This window comes from Brassica rapa, chromosome A03 (assembly GCF_000309985.2).
Source record: "Brassica rapa cultivar Chiifu-401-42 chromosome A03, CAAS_Brap_v3.01, whole genome shotgun sequence".
In the NCBI taxonomy this organism is placed as follows: domain Eukaryota; kingdom Viridiplantae; phylum Streptophyta; class Magnoliopsida; order Brassicales; family Brassicaceae; genus Brassica; species Brassica rapa.
This window is the reverse complement of record NC_024797.2, coordinates 36,480,685-36,501,655: the sequence shown is the minus strand read 5'-3', so window position 1 is coordinate 36,501,655 and position 20,971 is coordinate 36,480,685. Positions and strand designations below refer to the sequence as shown.

At 34.8% G+C, this 20,971-nt stretch overlaps 1 protein-coding gene across 2 annotated transcripts; it reads right to left on the bottom strand.

Moving 5' to 3' along the window:
• Positions 1–219: 219 nt before the first annotated feature.
• On the bottom strand, positions 220–20,927 carry LOC103848159. Of its 2 annotated transcripts, XM_033287680.1 has the most exons (7): positions 18,557–19,442; positions 4,053–18,477; positions 3,672–3,736; positions 2,645–3,473; positions 1,595–2,505; positions 651–1,502; positions 220–407 (listed from the first exon to the last, which is right to left on the bottom strand). In XM_033287680.1, exons 1-2 carry the CDS (start codon positions 19,376–19,378, stop codon positions 18,340–18,342), a joined length of 960 nt encoding a protein of 319 aa, XP_033143571.1. In that variant the 5' UTR covers positions 19,379–19,442; the 3' UTR covers positions 220–407; positions 651–1,502; positions 1,595–2,505; positions 2,645–3,473; positions 3,672–3,736; positions 4,053–18,339. The 2 variants fall into 2 exon arrangements, with proteins under 2 accessions (XP_033143571.1, XP_033143570.1); XM_033287679.1 differs by having other exon boundaries at positions 4,053–20,927.
• Between the last annotated feature and the right edge of the window lie 44 nt (positions 20,928–20,971).

The window sequence follows — 20,971 nt, the reverse complement described above, 5'->3', positions numbered from 1 at the left end:
AAGAGACTCGATTAAGAGACCCGAAAATTTATGTGCTCCATTGCAAGTCTCTTATTTACGGGTTCTTAAAAAAAAAAAAATTAAATACCAAATTTTTTTATTTTTTTTATTTAACTTAAACTTTTTCTTAAAACATAGTATAAGATAACATTTTAAACAAGAAGACAAGAAGAATGGAAGATTGAAAATTTTGCTTTTCAAGTGAATTGCAAATATATATAGAGAAGGATGGAAGTTGTTGTTAATTGCTTGTGAAGATAAGTTGAAGTAGAGAATGGAGTAGATTACTTTGTGAATTGCAAATATACAATTACAACTCAATGACACAAGACAATGAAACAACAACTCTCTGTCACTCGTGAATGCTCCACTCCAATACCCGTGAATGCTCCACTCCACTTCACCACCTAAAACAACAAGAATGAGAAACACAAGCCTTTTAATGCTCTAGAACACGACAGTGAAACAACAAGACGCTTGAAACTTAAACTACAAGGACAGTAACAACAACAAGCTCAAGGAACCAAGACAGTAAAAACAACAACACAAGCTTTTATATTATCATAAACTTAAACTACAAGGAACAGAGAATTAAACCGAAGGTTAAGCAACAAGAAACAACTTAAAAGTTTGAAAGTTTTTAGATTTACCTCTGTTGCAACTGGAACCTGACTCATGTCACTTGATCCATCCATGTAAAGGCAACAAAGACAGAACAATCAAAAAGAATCTATCATTATGTGGAAAATTGTATGACCATATTACCTGACAGAACATACTTGCCATCTGGTGCGAAGGTGGCTTCTAGGGATGTACCTTGTGAAGGCTCCAAACTAAAACCACATTTCTACAAAACAAAGAAAAAGTGATCAGCTCGCTTCAACATCTCCTCACCAACAGCTGAATGACCATTCTCTGCAGCAGTGTAAAGAGGAGTCTCTCCTTCAAAATTCTGCTTTGACAGCTAGCAGCTATATGAAGAGGCGAGTCACCTCTCTTCCCTGGCGACTCAGTCTTCTTCCTCCTCTCACCGATGAAGCTCAGCTGCCTCTCCATCACCACACGAAATCTCTTCTGCTTCTCTAGAAACCCGCCGCGGAAACTCTTCTGCCTCTCCATCGTTGCTGCTTTGCCAAAACTAGGAAGCTTCTCCATAATAACTCCATGTTTCTGATTCTCTACAGTGGCAACACCTCGGAAGCTCTGCTGTTTCTCCATTGATCTTCCGAGCCTGCTTGGGTGATGATGATTCTCGACACTCTGCTTCTCCTCCATTATAGTCATATTGTTACTCCAATTTTTTTGTCGTTATAAACAAAGATACCTAATATAACCCCAAATCTAGAAAAGGTACAAAGTTTTCTTGAAATCACCTCGAAGCATCCATGTTTAAGCAGGAAAGAAACGAACTTTATGGAAAACGAATTGGAGAGTAGACAGCAAATCTTCCCCAAAGCTTGGAAAAAGTAAAAGTTCAGATTGAAACTGATTGATACCGTTACCTTCAGAAGACCAAGAAAAAACATTAGCAAAAATCTGAGAATTGGATTTTGGCAAAGTTAATCGGAGATCATAGAGAAAAGTAGTTGCATACGAAGTCGGAGAAGACTGCTCCGGTGGCCATACTGCGTAGCAGTCCGTCGTCTAGCTCCGTCAGCGACATCTTCACGGTGAACAAACTGTGGAAGCACGAGACGGAGAGGAAGAAATAGAGAGGAAGAGAGAAAGGCGAAAAGAAGAAGGCAAAGAGAGGAAGAGAAGAGACGTCTCTTCCCGTGCTTAATTAAGAGACGTCTCATGTGATTATTACATTTTTTCTTTTTTTTAAATCCCAATTACACGAAGAGAACTGTCTAAGAGACAGGGATAAAGAGACATGTTTATTGGTAAAACCCTTAAGTGGTTCTTAGTGAATTTTTAACTATTAAATTTAAGATAAAAGAGTTTGTTAAGAGACCCTTAATTTTAATGGTTTATTGGTTGTTTCTTAATGATGGTATATAAGAACACAAGTTAAGAAAATGGAGATGAAGAATGTGAGATAACAAGAAAGAGGATGGAGATTTAATATTTTGAGAAAGAGAAGAATGGTATCTGATTTATTAAGTTTGTTTATGAATTACAAGTGTGTCTCGTGAATTACAAGGGTGTCTTATGACACAAGACTACAACAAGAACACACACACAACAACTACATCTCTCGTGACACACACACACACATACATTTCTCATGGCTACACACACACACAACAACTACATCTCTCGTGACTGACTACACAAGACTACAACAACAACTATACTCTTCTTCTGAAAATCACAGACCTTTCACCATTTATCAAATCACAGTGCTTTCACCACTTCACTTCAACTATAGCTTTTACCTTGATTAACAATTGGTATGTGTTTGAGATACTATCACAAGACAATGCAACGGTGCCCGAGAAACCATCACTCTGTAGTTTCTTCATCCTCCCTTAACCTTAGCATGCCTCTTGTTCTTCCAATCTAAAGACACAAAGACAGGAAAAGATCAAAACATAGAAAATAGAAAGGTTTTGTCCAATTGAAACAACGGTTTATCTAATTCAACAGAGCAAATACAAAGGTTATATCCAATTCAAAAGATCAAAGACAAAGGTTTTACCTTTATAAAAAATCTTGGGGGGTTTCGTCTGGCAGAGAGAAAGGTTTGACCTTTCGATTCGCTTGAAACAGTCACCGTTCTCCTTCGTCTCCGACAGCCACCACGAGTTTTAGATCTCATCGTTTTTCTTGGTCGAAGACAGAAACTGATAGAGGGGACGCCGATTTCCATCATGGACAAGAGCCTCCGGGAGCGCCGACGTTTCGTTGAGGAGAAGCTCCTTGAAGAAGAGAAATCGACGAATGCAGAGAGGAGCGAAGGAAAAGAAAAAAAAGGAAAAAAAAAAAGGAAACCAAACCGACAGACCCACTTCTCCTCAATCCAATGAACAATAGACATGTGGCTCGTAAGGGACGTGCCTTCGCTCTCTTAATTAAGGGACGGAGCTTAGTTTAATTCATGTTTTTCTTTTATTTTTAATGCAACTAAACCTAAGATACGAGCTTAAGGGCTGCCTATAAACATGCTCTTAAGAGCATGTTTATCCCTAGGATCCCACATAGTTTCTTAAGTACACTTTAATGACTATTAAATTAATAAATTGTAGCTAAGAACTTTAGTTAAGAATCACCTAATTTTTGAGCTACAATGGTAGTTTCTTAATTTGAGTTTCTTAAAACAAAAAAAATTAAACTCGCCTCTTTCGATCCTCAGTCCACGGTGTACCAAAAAAGTCATTTCAGTTTGAATCCCCCAAACAAATATATTCGATTCTGATTTAGAAGGATTCTGGCCTGGAGAATTCATAGTCTTTACATGATAGGACAGTAATGAGGAAGTTTGTCCAAAATCTCAATTTCCTCGAGAGTGATTTGATCGATCTTGTTGACTGCATTAGATACAAGGCATGTAGATTATTGGCTTTAATAGAACATACAAGAGAACATGAAACAGAAACATGTAACAGAAACATGAAACAGAAACATGAACCATGAAACATACAAAGACACATAGACCAAAGACATAGAACATGAAACATAGACCAAGACACTCGTTTTTAAGAAGATATCAAGTTTTGCACACTAACCTCACAGTCTCACATATTGTTTGCTTGTCGAAGAGCTAAACTAAGGTTCCAAGAGCTTCTGCTGCCTGTTGTTATATTATATGAACAAACAATCAAAAACTGTATTCTTATACAGAAGAAATATGATTTTGACTTAATCAACTATATACTCAACTCATGGCGTACTATTGGATGCAAAGACATATCATTAAGAACAGACTCTAGAGCAGGAACTGTTTCAATCCTTACTTAAAAAATCTTCCTCATGAACCAAAGCTTCAATCTTTACTTAAAAAAATCAATCCTTTACTTTGATTTCATACTACTCAAAGACTATCCTCAAACGTTCTACATAAAGTAACAAACTTTTTTGGTTTCGAGAGCAGCAGAGATTGAACGAACCAAGGATTAGAGTGGTGCGAGGTCCGGGGCCTTTCAAGTTGCGAAGAGAGAAGAGAGCTCTGAATCGCTCTGAGATCGGCTGTGACTGGTCCACGGCGTTTTGACGACGACGGGAGTAACAGAGACGGCACGACCAGAGAACGCTGTGAAAAAAAAAAAAAAAAAAAAAAGGTTTGCTACTTTGCTGACACGTGGTTGAAAAGCTATGCTAAAGATCGGTCTCCAAAGTCACAATTTAAGGATCGGTAATCTACTTTTTAATTAGTTTTGATTTAATTAAATCAGTTATTTCTTTTAAAAACCCACTAAAGATCAGGGATAATCATGGTCTAATAAGTATAGATTTCTCGGCCCATAAATTTGAGAAAAAATGTATAGAAATCACGAGTTAGGACAATCCTTCTCTTTGTATGACACGATATTCAAAATTCGAGTGTAGAGAATCGTATGTGTTATTGCATTGCTTGCCCGTAATACACCAGTGACATTGATAGTGGGAGTGATTGCAATCGCTCTAATTACATATACAGATGGTGTTGGGATTGCGAAATCCCGTGTCCAACTCTATCTTATCTTATAGTACGATATTGTCCACTTTGGACCTTAGAGGCTGACCCGCATGGATTTACGTTTGGTTTCCTTCCCAAAAGACCTCGTACTATTAGGGTTGGACATCTCTTTATATATTAGACACTCTTTGTCTAATTCTCCAATGTGAGACTTAGTTTGTTATCTCACATTCTCCTCCTCAAACTAAGGATCATATTCATTTCGTGTTCTACAACTGACTTCCAGAATCTTTTGACTTGATCTCTGCCACACACCTCTCATTTCTAACTCATAGGATACCATTCATCTCTCGAAGGGCTCGTCAAATACTATGATACCAATTGTTGGGATTGCGAAATCCCGTGTCCAACTCTATCTTATCTTATAGTACGATATTGTCCACTTTGGGCCTTAGAGGCTGATCCGCATGGAATTACTTTTGGTTTCCTTTCCAAAAGGCCTCGTACTATTAGAGTTGAACATCTCTTTATATATTAGACACTATTTGTCTAATTCTCCAATGTGAGACTTAGTTTGTTATCTCACAGATGGCAATTGGGTCTTCCCATCCCGTCCCGCCCCGCCACGGTCTTCAGTTCAAACGGGTCTCAGCAGGACAGGCCCGCGCTGGATGCGGTCTTGTCGAAGGCTGACCAATCCCGCCCCGCATAGTACATGGGCTTTGCGGGTCGGCCCGCGGGACGTCGGTTCATCATACCTGCATAAACGAAACAACATGTGGTCGTTGATCGAAGAAGAAAAACTAAAGAGACGGAAAGAGATGAAGAAACGAAAAGAGAAGAGAAGAGAAGAAGAAGGCGAGTCTTTGATCGCATGCAAAAAAGATGAGTTGTGTACAAGAGCTTATGATTGTCGATTGAAAGGGAAGAAACACAAATCACCCGATCACCGTTTAGCTCTGTTCTCGGTGAGAAAAGTGTAGCGGGCCTTAATGTTTGCCTGCATCCCGCTTCGGCCCGTCCCGCTTCGGCCTAGTACCGCCGCGGTCCTGTCCCGCGAGACCCACAACTAAACGGGCCACAATATCTTTACCTAATCCCGCCCCGCAATGGGCCTTTTCGGGTCAGGCCCGCGGGTAAGCTCTTGAACTGCCATCTCTAATTACATACCGAGAATTTTTGAAAGTGTAAAACTTCTTAAAGCATATACATTTTTCTTTCAATAGCCGGCCAAATGACTGCATGATCATCGGTCTACTCTACCTCAGTTCACCATTTCGAACTCTATATCCACTTTTTCGGGAGCACATTTATGTACTTTCTTATGATCATGTTTAAATAGATTAAATAGAAATTGCTTTATTTTATTGAAAAATGCGGATTACGACAAAAAAATATAGTTTACTAACTGTGAAAGGCTTAATTTTGTCTATGAAAAACAAAATCGTTTGATTATTCCCGCTAAGGATTTGAAACTTAATACAATATAAATATAAATAAATATATTAATATTTAGAATCTTACTAGTTAATATGTTAATTGCATTGCTTACAAATTTTAGATAGAATGATTATTCAATTAACTCAAGATACTCATCCCTTAATTCATTGATATAGTCTCTCACCTTCAAGAATATATACACAATCCAAAAAATATTTCACTATTAACCATTTAATTAGTGTTTGATTTCGTACAAACAAATTGTAAAGCAAATAGCTAAAAATTCTCTTAATTATGTTAAAGTCTTTTTAAAAATATTTTAAAGCCCCATCAACTTATATTAAATATGTATATTTTTTATGCTTACTTATGCTCGGTAGACACATGGATGAAACTAAGGGTTTGAAAATGGATAAAAATTAACGAGGCAATCCAATCCAATCCATAGATTTTAATGATAAAAAAAATTAGGTACAGATGGTTTAATGGATAAAATTGGGTAATAGACTTAGTGATTAGGTACAAATGGTTTAAGGATAAAATTGGTTAATAGACTTAGTGGATTTGATTAAAATAGTTTGGACTGTAATGAATAATGAGTTATCATCCATAACCAAACCAATAAAAAATTATAAAAAATAAATAAATTTAAATTAAATTAAATTATAAACAAAGAATATTCAAACCAAATTTCTAAACAATTTAACTACACTAAATTTTATTTATTTTCTCATATACCTAAATTAATTTTAATAAAAAAAAAACGAATCCAAATTCTCACATAATTTTTTTGTGTCAATAACCAATTTCTCATATATATAAATACTATCTTTTGCTTTTTTTTTATAAGCCAAGTTTAATTTTTTTTACCAAAACTGTAAAAATTAAGTCTTTCCACCAAAATCGTAAATTATTTTTTAACCAAAATCCCAAAATCTCGCTTTCTCGCCGAAACCACAAATCATGTTTCTCGTCAAAACCACAAAATCATGTTTTCTCGCCAAAACCGTAAAAATTATGTGTTTCTCACAAAAACTGCAAAATTTTATTTTCAGCCAAAACCATAAAATAAAGTATTCCCGCCAAAGTCACAAAATCATATTTTCGAGCCTAAATTGCAAAATCATATTTTCCCCAAAATCGAAAATTTATGTGTCCCCTCCCCCCCCCCCCCCCCCCAAAAAAAAAAAAATCGAAAAATCGTGTTTCCACAAAAACCGCAAAATCATGTTTCCCACAAAAACCACAAAATTATGTTTCCAGCCAAACCGTAAAATCACGTTTTCCACAAAAACCACAAAATCATTTTTTCGACAACCCCGTAAATTTAAGTTTTTCTTTTAAAACTATAAGATCGAGTTTTCTTCCAAAACCAGAATATCATTTTTTTCAACAAAACCGCAAATCATGTTTTCCAGCTAAAACCATAAAATCGTGTTTTCTTGCAGTAACTATAAAACTGAGTTTTCCCACAAAATCTCAAAATCTCAAAATCTCAAAATAGTGTTTTTTTGCCAAAGCCGAAAAATCATGCTCATCAGCCAAATCGTAATATCGAGTTTTTCCGCAAAAACAGTAAATTGAGTTTTTGACCAAAATCATAAAATCATATTTTCGGGCCAAAACCGCAAAATCATGTTTGCCCGCCAAAACTGTAAAATTGAGTTTTCCCGCTAAACCAAAAAATTGTGTCTTCTTGTCAAAACCGCAAAATCCCATTTTCTCATAAAAACTGTAAAATCAAGTTTTTTTCCGAAATAACTGAAAAATCATGTTTCTCACCCAAACGGTAAAATTGTGCTTTCCGCAAAACCATCAAAGTATAATCGATAATTTTATTTTCAGCCCCAAAATTAATATTGTTTACTTAATAACCACTTCAACTATAAAATTGTTATTTATGGGTTAATCATTAAGTCATTAACCTAAATGAGTTATGGATTGACCCAATCCATTTGTCAAAGAGTGATTTACAGTCCCCGTCACATTTTGTCTTTTTATTTCACTACTACTGGTTTGTCCGCGCTTCGCGCGGGATAGTTAATAATTATATAATATAATGTTTATTATAACATATTATTTTTATATTGTAAGTTAATATTTAGACGTATAGTCTGACAAATTCCATTTCAAATATTTCAGTTTGTCTGATGCACTTGAAGCTTAACTACATTTTTCTATCATTTGATTGTGTACTTGTATATGTTGTGTATTGTTATGTTTATTCAAATGTGAGTACTGAATAATTGTTTGGAAGCTAACAAATAACATATCTATTTATTTGAAAACTAAAATATAATTTGGGTCGCTGGTAAAAAGAATTTCAATATAAATGCACTTTAAGTGAGTGTAAAAAGAAGAATAATGTAAGGTAGTAGTTTGAGTTATTTAGTATGAAACACACTCGAAAAACGTTTTTTCCTATTAAAGTTTGCTTGTGGTAGTATACGGTTTAAAGTAAATGTAAGTAACAAAATGTATACGGTTTTTGACCAAAATCATAAAATCATATTTTCGGGCCAAAACCGCAAAATCATGTTTGCCCGCCAAAACTGTAAAATTGAGTTTTCCCGCTAAACCAAAAAATTGTGTTTTCTTGTCAAAACCGCAAAATCCCATTTTCTCATAAAAACTGTAAAATCAAGTTTTTTTCCGAAATAACTGAAAAATCATGTTTCTCACCCAAACGGTAAAATTGTGCTTTCCGCAAAACCATCAAAGTATAATCGATAATTTTATTTTCAGCCCCAAAATTAATATTGTTTACTTAATAACCACTTCAACTATAAAATTGTTATTTATGGGTTAATCATTAAGTCATTAACCTAAATGAGTTATGGATTGACCCAATCCATTTGTCAAAGAGTGATTTACAGTCCCCGTCACATTTTGTCTTTTTATTTCACTACTACTGGTTTGTCCGCGCTTCGCGCGGGATAGTTAATAATTATATAATATAATGTTTATTATAACATATTATTTTTATATTGTAAGTTAATATTTAGACGTATAGTCTGACAAATTTCATTTCAAATATTTCAGTTTGTCTGATGCACTTGAAGCTTAACTACATTTTTCTATCATTTGATTGTGTACTTGTATATGTTGTGTATTGTTATGTTTATTCAAATGTGAGTACTGAATAATTGTTTGGAAGCTAACAAATAACATATCTATTTATTTGAAAACTAAAATATAATTTGGGTCGCTGGTAAAAAGAATTTCAATATAAATGCATTTTAAGTGAGTGTAAAAAGAAGAATAATGTAAGGTAGTAGTTTGAGTTATTTAGTATGAAACACACTCGAAAAACGTTTTTTCCTATTAAAGTTTGCTTGTGGTAGTATACGGTTTAAAGTAAATGTAAGTAACAAAATGTATATTCAGAAATATTCTACTTTCAGACATTGTGTAGGTAAGGTTAACATACTATTGTGGTTTCTTAAATACGCAATTCTAGCAATTCAAATCCTCCTACTTGTTTCTACATGTACGACCCAACAATTGCATATGGAGGATTCGAAGAAGACAAAATCTAGAAACACATTGATGTTTTCCGATATGTCTTTTGGCATTTATTGTTTTTGGTGTATTGTTATCCGTAGAGTGAACTTTGTGAAGTTAGCTTCTCTTTAAATAGTTATATTGGTAACAAATAATTAGTCTTTTAATAGATGTATTTAATGTTTCTTGATGATACATCAAGCATTCTTTTCGTTAAAACATTTTTTTAAATATATTGTTTTTGAGATGGTGACTACATAATCTTTTTGCTATAGGATGTTATTTATTACTTAATATTATATAATGTATTTTGATTACATCAGTCTTAAGATTTTATTATCAGGAAATGTGAATAGGCAACAATAATTTCTTTACATGAAATGTCTTTGTGGTTTTATCTGAACACTTTTGAGTAATAAGCACTTATGAGTATCTAGTTTCTTTGTATGTGGAATGAGCTAATTAGTCTATCTGATCGGAAAACTATGAACCAATCATATGATATATGTATGAGGGGACGAACTGCGTTGGTGGAGACATCTAGTGTAAATGGGTATGGATGTTTGGAGAAAAAAAGATATTTGTCTGAGAAATCATTATCTTATTTTTAAATGTCATCGTACTGTTGATGGATATTACATAGTAATTAGAAAATGTATTTTGTTGTCGTCAAAAACTAATGTTTGGTATATTCAAATATTAAATATTTTCTCTATTCCAAAAATATCCATGTTTTAAAAAATAATTGCAAAACATTATTTTAATATTTTCAAAAAAATAAGGGCACTTTTCCTAAATACACATTTAAAAGTTTTTTCACAAAAAAGTTATCAAAGAAAAAAATCGTCAAAATATGTTTCATTTAAGAGCCAAAAGACAAATCTACCCCTTGATATATATATATAATAAAAATTATAATTTCGAATTTTTTTATGTTTTCAAATTTGAACTATTTATAAAAAAAAAAAAATTTTGTTCAATTTTTTTTTTATTTTTGAAATTCGAAAATGCTTATTGAAACTATTTTAAAAAATATATTTAAAATTTAAAATTTATTTTATTTTTAAAATTTTTAATCCTCACGCCAAAATACCTCCCCTTCACTCTAATCCTCAAGGTAGATTAGTTAACCCTATGTGTATAAGTATATATATTTACCTCTTTAATGAAATATTTTAGTCATTTTGGTTCTTTAGACTATATTTGTGACGAATTTTGTTTTTGGAAATTGTCACAATACCACATTCATAAAACCATTTTCCATGTTTACACTAACCACTTTTATCCTCACTTTTAATGAAGGTTAAAAAATATTATACCCATAGGGTTAACTAATATAGACTTACGGTTTATAATAGAGGGGTGTGTGATCGGGTTTTTGGAATGTGAAATTTAGGATTCTAATAAATATATTAATAAATACTTAAGAAAATATAAAAAATATTTAAAAATAGTTTCAAAAATAATTTTTGATTTTCAAAAAGAAATTTTGAAAAAATAAAAAATAAAAAAAAAAGATTCAAATTTTTTTTTATAAAAAAGTTCGAATTTGAAAAAAATATCATTTAAAAACATAAAAAATATTTTTTTTTTATTTTATTTATTTAAATAATTATTTATTATATATATAGCAACAAATGTATAAATTATTTTGCCACTTAATGAAGAAGATATTTTTGAAATTATTCTTTTAATGAAGGTAAAGATGAATAATGGTGTACCATAAAATTCGTAAATATGAAATTTCCCCAAAACATTTTAGGACTATCTAAGAGTATTTCTCAAAAGTAATTGTGTATTAAATTCAATAGCTCAAAAGTTATGGAAAATGAATAATTCCAAATGAACAATGCATTAAGAATTAATATTTAATATATTTTTTTTTAATATGTGTGAAAATTCTAAAACATAGATCTATTTGGAACGGATAAGATATTAGAAAGTATTGTATATTATATTGTTTTGTTGGTTAATTATTTTCTTTTGAGTAAAACTGATTACTGTATATTTAATTTTTATAATTATTTTATGTTTTTATAATTAATTCTGTGGTTTGTTATTTTTCCAATGCACATTTTTACAATGTTAAGCTTTTGGTTGGAGCGTCAAATTTTGGTTTTTTAGAGTACAATGGGGTCCCATTGAAATTTATTTATTTTAGAAAATAATATATTTTTATCACACATAAAATGGTATGACAAACATATTAAATTAGAGGAAGATATGGTCTTTCTTCACGTATTCTTTTAAAAACTGCAATATATTTTATGGATTGCAATGTAAATTGAGTTTCCTATATTTTATTCTAGAAGCTGAATTTGAAATTGTTATTCAAACAGATGGAAAACTCCAAGAAGATTATGTTTTGACATTTTGCTTTAGCTACAATTTGATAAAGCTAATAAGCTAAATTGACTATCACTCTTTTGTGAAAGAAAATAAAAAACCATCCCTAACCTTCAAATCCATTACAGCAAAACTGAACACGTTTTTCCATCCGTTAAAATATTGCTTCAAGGTAGAAATACAAAATTTAAAACTTTAACTATTCTAAGAATTATTAAACAAATAAAAACATTACCCTATAACAAATACCTTAAAGCAACGGTTATCAAGCAGCACTATAAAATCAAAGTCAACCTCAACATTTTTTCTATCCAAGAAACCCCTCTCAAAAATAGAACTATCATCATTCCTAGACATCTATTACAATAAAGTAGGAAACTGTCACTTCTCAAGCATCCATCTCAGCACTCATATCTTTAAAATTCGCCACGTGGAACCCTTATTTTACTACATGAAATCTCGTTCAATTCTTCTCCTTCTATTTGCGCTCACATCGTGGGTTTATGGGCCTTCTATTACAAAATATAATTCATTTCATCGGGTCCGTTTTAGTCTAGGGTTTTCTTTGTTTCTCTTTTGTTCTTCGTCTCACGTATTTGTGCCTCTCCGGCAATATCTTCCGTAACGGCTGACGGTTCTGTTTCTCATCCCTTTAATCACAGCATTAACTTCAAACCCACTACTCATCCCACTCTCTATCGATTAAATATGATCATTATTATCAAAGGTAATCTCTTGAATCTGTGGACTATAAATATCTCCGTCAACTCATTTACAGTTGTTTTTTATCAATAGTGAATATAATCCGAATGCTTTTGTGTAGTTTGTTTGAGGAAGGCTCAAACCAGACGGGCACATCATCGAGATTCTTCGTGCCCAGAAGTTAGAACCCATGACTGTTTATGAGCTTAACCAATATGTCCTCACAGCTGATACTTAGGTGAGAGAAATATTAGTAGTGTTATGTTAGTCTCCCAAATGTTCGTCTTAGTTGTTTAATACCTCTTACTGATTATAGACAATTGATGTTCTGTGACTTTTGAAAATGGAAGCATCACAACTCCGGTGACAATATCGGATTGGAATTTTATCGAAATTTAAGTACATCTTGATCAGTTCATGGGTACTGATTCTATCTGCAAATCTTATTTTATTTATTATATATAAAATATATTCATGTTCTTGACATTGCATCGTTGTGGTATTTCTCTGGAAAAGTCAGATTCTCTTCTTTTTGTCTTACGAGGATGATCATTTGGGCACTCAAATTTTATGGGAAGATATTGTTCAAAGAGATCTCGCTTATGGCAACCATCAGAGAACATGATCCTGATAAGGTGAAATCTCAAGGGTGAGTCTAGAGTTCCCATGGGAAGCTAAAGGAGAGTATCAAGGCACTTCTAGGTATAAACTCATAACTAGGCTTAAGTTTGTAATACACTTGGAAAGATTTTACTTCAAAAGTCAGAACATTTCAGAGTTCCGAAAACAATGCGTTCTCTACCATATGTGCCAGTCAGGTACAACAGTCAGAAGAGGAGGCATCACCGTGACATAGGCCCGAACCATTGACGCTGTCAGAATTTAATTAACGAAAAACTTACTGTCATACTGTAAGGTCTACAAAGCCTCCACTTCTCGGTTTCAATCTAAATAAACAGAACCACAAAAGAGCACATTAGGGAAGATGCAACGAAGAAGCCAGACTTTGCAACAGAGATCATAAAAATCAATTGTGTACATATATTCAGATATCATTTTTTAAGAAATTAAAATCCTAACCGGAACTCTGAAATGTTCTGACTTTTGAAGTAAAATCTTTCCAAATGTATTACAAACTTAAGCCTAGTTATGAGTTTATACCTAGAAGTGCCTTTATACTCTCCTTTAGCTTCCCATGCGAACTCTAGACACACCCTTGAGATTCCACCTTATCAGGATCATGTTCTCTGATGGTTGCCATAAGCGAGATCTCTTTGAACAATATCTTCCCATGAAATTTGAGTGCCCAAATGATCATCCTCGTAAGACAAAAAATAAAAGAATCCGACTTTTCCAAAGAAATACCACAAAGATGCAATGTCAAGAACATGGATATATTTTATATATAATAAATAAAATAAGGTTTGCAGATAGAATCAGTACCCATAATTTGATGAACTGATCAAGATGTACTTAAATTTCGATAAAATTCCAATCCGATATTGTCACCGGAGTTGTGCTGCTTCCATTTGCAAAAGTCACAGAACGTCAATTGTCTATAATCACTAAGAGGTATTAAACAACTAAGACCGACATTTGGGAGACTAACATAACACTACTAATATTTCTCTCACCTGAGTATCAGCTGTGAGGACATATTGGTTAAGCTCAGAAACAATCATGGGTTCTAACTTCTGGGAATGAAATAGCTCGATGATGTGCCCATCTGGTTTGAGCCTTCCTCAAACAAACTACACAAAAGCATTCGGAACTAATTCACTATTGATCAAAAACAACTGTAAATGAGTTGACGGAGATACTTATAGTCCACAGATTCAAGAGATTACCTTTGATAATAATGATCATATTTAATCGATGGAGAGTGGGATGAGTAGTGGGTTTGAAGTTAATGCTGTGATTAAAGGGATGAGAAACAGAACCGTCAGCCGTTTCGGAAGACATTGCCGGAGAGGCACAAATACGTAAGACGAAGAACAAAAGAGAAACAAAGAAAACCCTAGACTAAAACGGGCCCGATGAGATGAATTACATTTTGTAATAGAAAGCTCATAAACCCACGATGTGAGCGTAAATAGATGGAGAAGAATTGAACGAGATTTAATTTAGTAAAATAAGGGTCCACGTGGCGAATTTTAAAGATATGAGTACTGAGGTGGAGGCTTGAGAAGTGATAATTTTCTACTTTATTGTAATAGATAAGTCACTTATTGCTACTGAAATAGTATTTGTGACTAAAGACCAAACTATGGTCAACTGACCTTATCCTCAGTTAAATAAAGTGACCCTACAATTTTTAAAGTTTGTCACTTTCCTTCTCTCTCTCGATACAAGATAGGCAAATTTAATTGTTTTAACACAAATATAGAAATACAATTGCAGAAATAAAAGGGGCTTTGATTCGTTAAAAAAAAGAATTGAAGCTTCGAGATTGAAACGAATGGATCCGTGACGGTGAGGATGAAGCTGATGTAAAAGACGATGGAGACAAAAAAAAAAGATGAGCATTGATCTCTCGAGTCTCCGCAACTGTTCCTTGTCCTTGGAGGAGCTTTGATCTAAACACGAGTGGAGGTGCGACAGTGAGGATGAATCTGAGTACACGACGTTGGAATGGCGGTGATCCACTGTGATGACTTTGGCATATTATGCCAAAAAATTTAGTTCATCAACATAATTTTGTGTAGGTCGATTATTAACAAATATTTTAAAATTTTGATGCAAAACGTTAAAACACACAAAAGTTTGTTGATTTAAAGTGAATCGATAGTTGAGAACTTTGGAAATTATGCAGAAAACCTAAAAACTAATCGTGAGGTAGAAGATAATATAACTACAATTTTTCCGTTATTGAAAAAAAAAACATAAAAGGTAACAAAAATGAGCTCTTGGCGATTTGAACTACGGAGTTAATGTCTAAAATACTCTTTTATTACCACCAGGCTTGATTTATTTATACAACTTCATCTAAAATCAAGAAAAATATTTAAAACTAATTTTTGAGTATTCTTTGATTAATCACTGAACTTTACAAACACATATGTATAGAGTATTTTAGATATCACATTTTGATATTATATGACATGGTTTTTCTGCCAAAACCGTAAAATCGTTTTCCCTTCAAAATCACATTTTTGTCAAACCCGCAAAATCACATTTTTGTCAAACTCATAAAAATCACATTTCCCCGCCTAAACTAGGAAATAAATCATATGGCATCATATTGTATCTGCTATATGTCTAGTTAGCAAAGGACTAATCAAAAACGTGGGATCATGATCTTCTGTTTTAGTATGAAATGATCAATGGCTCCCAACCACTCGCCTGAAACCAACAATTAGTAACCAACAAAACTTTTACCCTGATATTTTAGTAGACTCTCTCATCAATGTCACATCACGGATGTGGAATACACAGGTCATATGGTCTCTGGTGGATTCACACGAAGCTAGAAAAGATTATAGAAAGTATACTGTTAAGTAGGAGTCAGATGGTCGATCAAGATGGATGGCATTTCACAAAAAAATGGAAAATACACAGTGAAGTCGGGTTATCAAGTGGAAAGGGTATATTGAGACAGAGAAAAAAAAAAGTGACAACATATGGACCAAATGTTACCCCTTTAATGGCTTTTTCTTGGAAAATACGATGTCCACCGAAAATAAAACACTTTCTATGGTATATAGTGTCAGGATGTATATCGGTAAATAAAAATTTGCGATCATGAGATTTCCAAGGGGGTATACAGTGTGCCCGATGTGGAGCAGCGGAAGAATCATTTGACTACGTCTTTTTTTGAGTGCCCACCGGTGGCACATGTTGCGCACTCTCACAGGTCTCATCGAATCTGGATAATTTTCCATCTCAGTCACTTTTCGCAAATATGGATTACATGTATTGAAGGATTTCATCACGCATGTCTGATCAACAATTTGCTAGTATTTTGTTGTATATTTGGAAATAAAGAAATAATAAAGTTTTTAGTAATATATATATATATATATATGGATCACATGAATACTCTTAAATTGGCAGAGACAAAGTTTTTGATTTGGCTAGGGACACAGAAAATGATTCCTCAGAGGATTACCCTAGGAATCATATTTATCATAGCTTGAGAATAATATTGAAAATGTTTGTCATAATAAACGACTTGTTAGTAATCAGTAAATCACGAATATTAATAGGGTTGGCTGCCTATTCTCCCCCCTAGACACATAAACCCTACTTATTCCCCCCCCCCCCCCCAAACTACTAAGCTCTGTACTAACCCACCCAAACATATCTTTCTTTTCGGAAATTCAGCCAAAAAAATCGCGAACTTTGCACGAATTGCCAAAAGAAACCTGGACATATTGGCTGGCCAATAAAACACTGAACTTTTGTTGACTTTTTTAGTTTATTAAAAAATTTACGATTGACTGACCAGATTAACACACCGTTAACCGAGTTAACAGATAATTTAGACGACGTTAATTTTGGGTGTTAAAGTATACGACGTCGTTTTATACGGCTTTGTTATTAAAAAAAATGGGCTTCCATCGTATCGAACTCGTGCTCTCGAGTTTAATGGTAGGGGTTTTGCCACAGAGCTAGTGGACTTTGCAATAGATTGACGAACAGAGTTCTTTATATTGTGTTTGAAGCCGAGTTAAATGATTCAAAAAGAAACGCGTCGTTTTCTCCTCAGATGGCTATGAACCCTAAATTTCCAAAATCATAAATCCAGAAAGAACTCTGCGATTCAAGCTCGATTCTCTTCAATTTCTTCCTTAAGAATCTCGATTCTCACCTTTCCTTCTTCGAGTAGCGCATGATGAGTTCGGGTTGTGAGGATTCGTCTGTGAATACAATGGGTATTCGTGGTATCCCAGAGCAATGCGGCTGTGGTCGATGAAATGGGATATACACATCAAAAACGAAGGAAAATCCAGGAAGAACTTTCTTTAGATGCCCAACGTTTTGAAATGTAAGTGTTTAATTTGATTATGGGTGCAATTGATTGTGTTTAAGCTTATGCTTCAATGGCTAGGTAGTGAGAAATTGTTTGAACATAAAGCTTGTGTACATGATTTGTGTCCAGGATCACTTGTATAAATGGGTAGATGAAGCTGTCTACGAAGAGGTTCACGATGCATTGCCTAAAGTTGAGTGCTTTGCATTGGATCTGAGGAAAATCAAAATGGAGATCGACAGCCTCAAAACTATGGAGGAAGAGTTGAAAGATGTCAGGAAGGCGAGCAATGAACTTAAGAAGCTGAATGTGATCATGAAAGTGGGTTTGCTGGTGGCATCAGTTTCTTGTCTTGTGTTGATCATGAGAAAATAGCAACTAGGAATGGGTTGTCTTTGAATTGTGATATGTCTTGTGTTGATCATGTTTGATTTATGGAAATGGGTTGCCTTTGAACTAGGATACTATGTTTGTGTAATTCTAATGGTTTCAGTGATTTGGACTTATGGTTTATGTAAGTCTAATCTTTTAAGACTGTTTATGTTATGGTTAATGTAAGACTTTGTTTACTTCTTGATTGTAAATCGATCATCACACAACAAAACAGCAACCATCATCATCACACAACCATCATCATTGTTTAACAAAACAGCAAAATAAAAGAAGTACATAAACCAGAAGACACCATCATCATCACACAACAAAACATAAGCATTCCGATAGAGACAACATCATCATCACACAACAAAACAAAAGAGTAATTCTTGTTCCAAAAGCATTTAAAATTGATCTAAGAGAACCTTCTTCCCCACGCTCATGTCTGTGATGCTTGTGAAGATTGGGGAACTTTCCATCGTGATGCTTGAGCTTGGGAGGATTGAGCTTGTGATGAGTGAGCTTGTGAGGATTGAGCTTGGGAGGATTGAGCTTGTGACTCTTCAAAAGGTAATCCCTGTATCATATAAATGAATTGTCAATAACCTCAAAAAGCTCAGACACATTACCAATAGCTAAAAAACTAAGACCCTTACTTGATATTTCCTTGGTCTGCCTCTTGGTTTTTTAGGTGAACTCAGAATAGAAGCTTTCTTACATGTATTCTTGTAATGGCCTTCTTCTTTGCAATTAGAGCATGTCATAACTCTATTCACACGGCTCAGCTTGGTAGTAGACCTTGTTTCATTGGCTCCTTTCTTTCTATCATGGCTTTTAGGCCTACCAAGATTGCACTTTCGATTAGGTGGTGGAATCACACCTAATCTATTGGTCTGAGGCCACTTTATCATCCCATTTACAGGACTGATCCCATAACTGTACGTTTCACGCCACTTAGAAGTTGTGTAGCAAGGAGCAACAAATTCAGAAAGTTTTATTTTCGCACCAAGGATGACCTTAACAGCATGGATGCATGGAATACCATTCATTTGCCAGCTTCGACATGCACAAGTCTCCTTCTCCAAACTCACAACATATGACTGGTCTTTATACTCCACCTCAGTCTCTGGCCCAATTGCCCAACGCAGTATACACCCTTTGGACTTCTTCTCAACCCTGTCTAACTCTTTATGTGTCTTCATGGTGAACCTAGTCTTCCTGTCGATAGCCATCTTAGACCTATTGTAGTTCCTAGTCATACATTGGCGCCTTATCTCCTCTAACATGTCGAGCAGATGCTTCTTCCTAGCCTCCCTGATGGTCTTGTTGAAGGACTCACACAAGTTGTTCAGATTATCATTGCAGTAGGAGCCTATCTTGAAGAAAGCTCTAGACCAAGTCTCTGGCTTTGTCTTTATCAGAGATGCATGTGCGCTTGGATCATAGTTCTTAAGCTCATCTATGTTGTAGTTGAACATACTAGGAGTGTAGCTCCTTGCAATGAACCAGAAGAACCTCTGTAACCTTAGATCTTTTCCACCCTTCCTCCAGTTCTCGTATATATGGCGACAACACTACCTATGCTCAGCTTCTGGAAGGAGGGTATGAACTGCCTTCACTAATCCTTACAAGATCAGAAAAAAAAAATCAGAAACAAGAATCAAACATTCACAGAAGATCATGAAAGCAAAGTGTTTACCTTTTGTTTGTCAGACATTATAACTAATCGTGTCCCATCTTCCAATCCCAAATCTAAGGCCAAACGCTTCACAAACCAATCCCAGTTTGTATCATTCTCTATCTCCACTACATCCCAAGCAATAGAGACAATCCTATTGTCTCCATCTCTTCCGACAGCAGCCAACAACTGTCCCTTGATGTCCCATTTCAAAACACATGTAGAGCCTGTAGAACCTCTGCTTGCTTCCAACCGTGGCTCCTGGTATGGTCTCAATGTCCATGGTTGATCCAGAATTGCTCCTGAAGATCTCTGCTTGGTAATCCCAGATTTTATCAAAATGCTCCTCATGGGTCTTCCTCCTTTCTCTCATCAACTTCGTCTTGGCCTTAATGCACGAGTTCTCTTTGACTTCCATCTGATACTCCCTCAATATCTCAGTCTGTATCTCCTTCGCTGTGATCTTAGGATTCAGCCTTAACCTCTCAGCAAATAGACTTGCAATTGCTGACCTCTTAAGTATCCTGGAATGCCTTGTCTTCTCACACTTATGGTCATTGACGTATGTCTTTACCATCAACTTCTGTTTTCTCTTATCATAAGAACAGTAGACCATCCAAGGACATGGATCCTCATCATCTCTCATCTCAGCAGCACATTTTGCACTCATCTTCAAGCTACTGGATCTGTAGTACTTGATGTTGTATCTGGTTTTGAGAGTATACCTGAGACAAGTATGTTTGAAGTCCTCAGCATCTGAAAATGTCTTGCCAAGCTGAAGGAGCTCCTCTGGATCAATGTCTGGTCTGTAAGCTTGTGCAGGTCTCATCTCCTCTTCATTCTCATCATCTAATGACACAGGATCAGGGATTTTGTCATCATCCCATGCATCATCATCCCCTTCGTCTTCATCAACCTCACAGTCATCATTTCTTGCTTCATCACCAAACAGTAGACCCAAATCTCTACAGTTTTCTTCCTCAATGCCAGCAATACCATTCTCATTCTCTAATTCAAGCCTACCATCTTCTAATTCTCGCCTACCATCATCTTCTATATTTCCAAATTCCTCTTCTTCACTTGGAGGATTCATGTCATCACCATCTACCTGATTCTTCTTCGAGTTTCCAAGAGGAGACACAGTTGAGCCACCAGTAACCTTCTGCTTCTTCGATTGTCTAGGAGACGGAGTTGAACCACCATATGGTGTCCCTCGCCTCGTAACCTTCTCCGAAGATGACACATGCGACCCATATTGTGTCCCACGCCTTGTCTTCGACACCTCTGTAGATGCCAACATCGATATCCCTTCAACTCTTTTACTCTTCCTCGATCTCTCCGGCGATGACAACCTCACAAAAGCACCGCATTTTCCACCCTTCTTCACCGAGCT

What these genes read in the sequence shown, in the direction of transcription:
- LOC103848159 (XM_033287679.1), bottom strand. Translation starts at nt 20,878, where the DNA reads ATGTTGGCATCTACAGAGGTGTCGAAGACAAGGCGTGGGACACAATAT.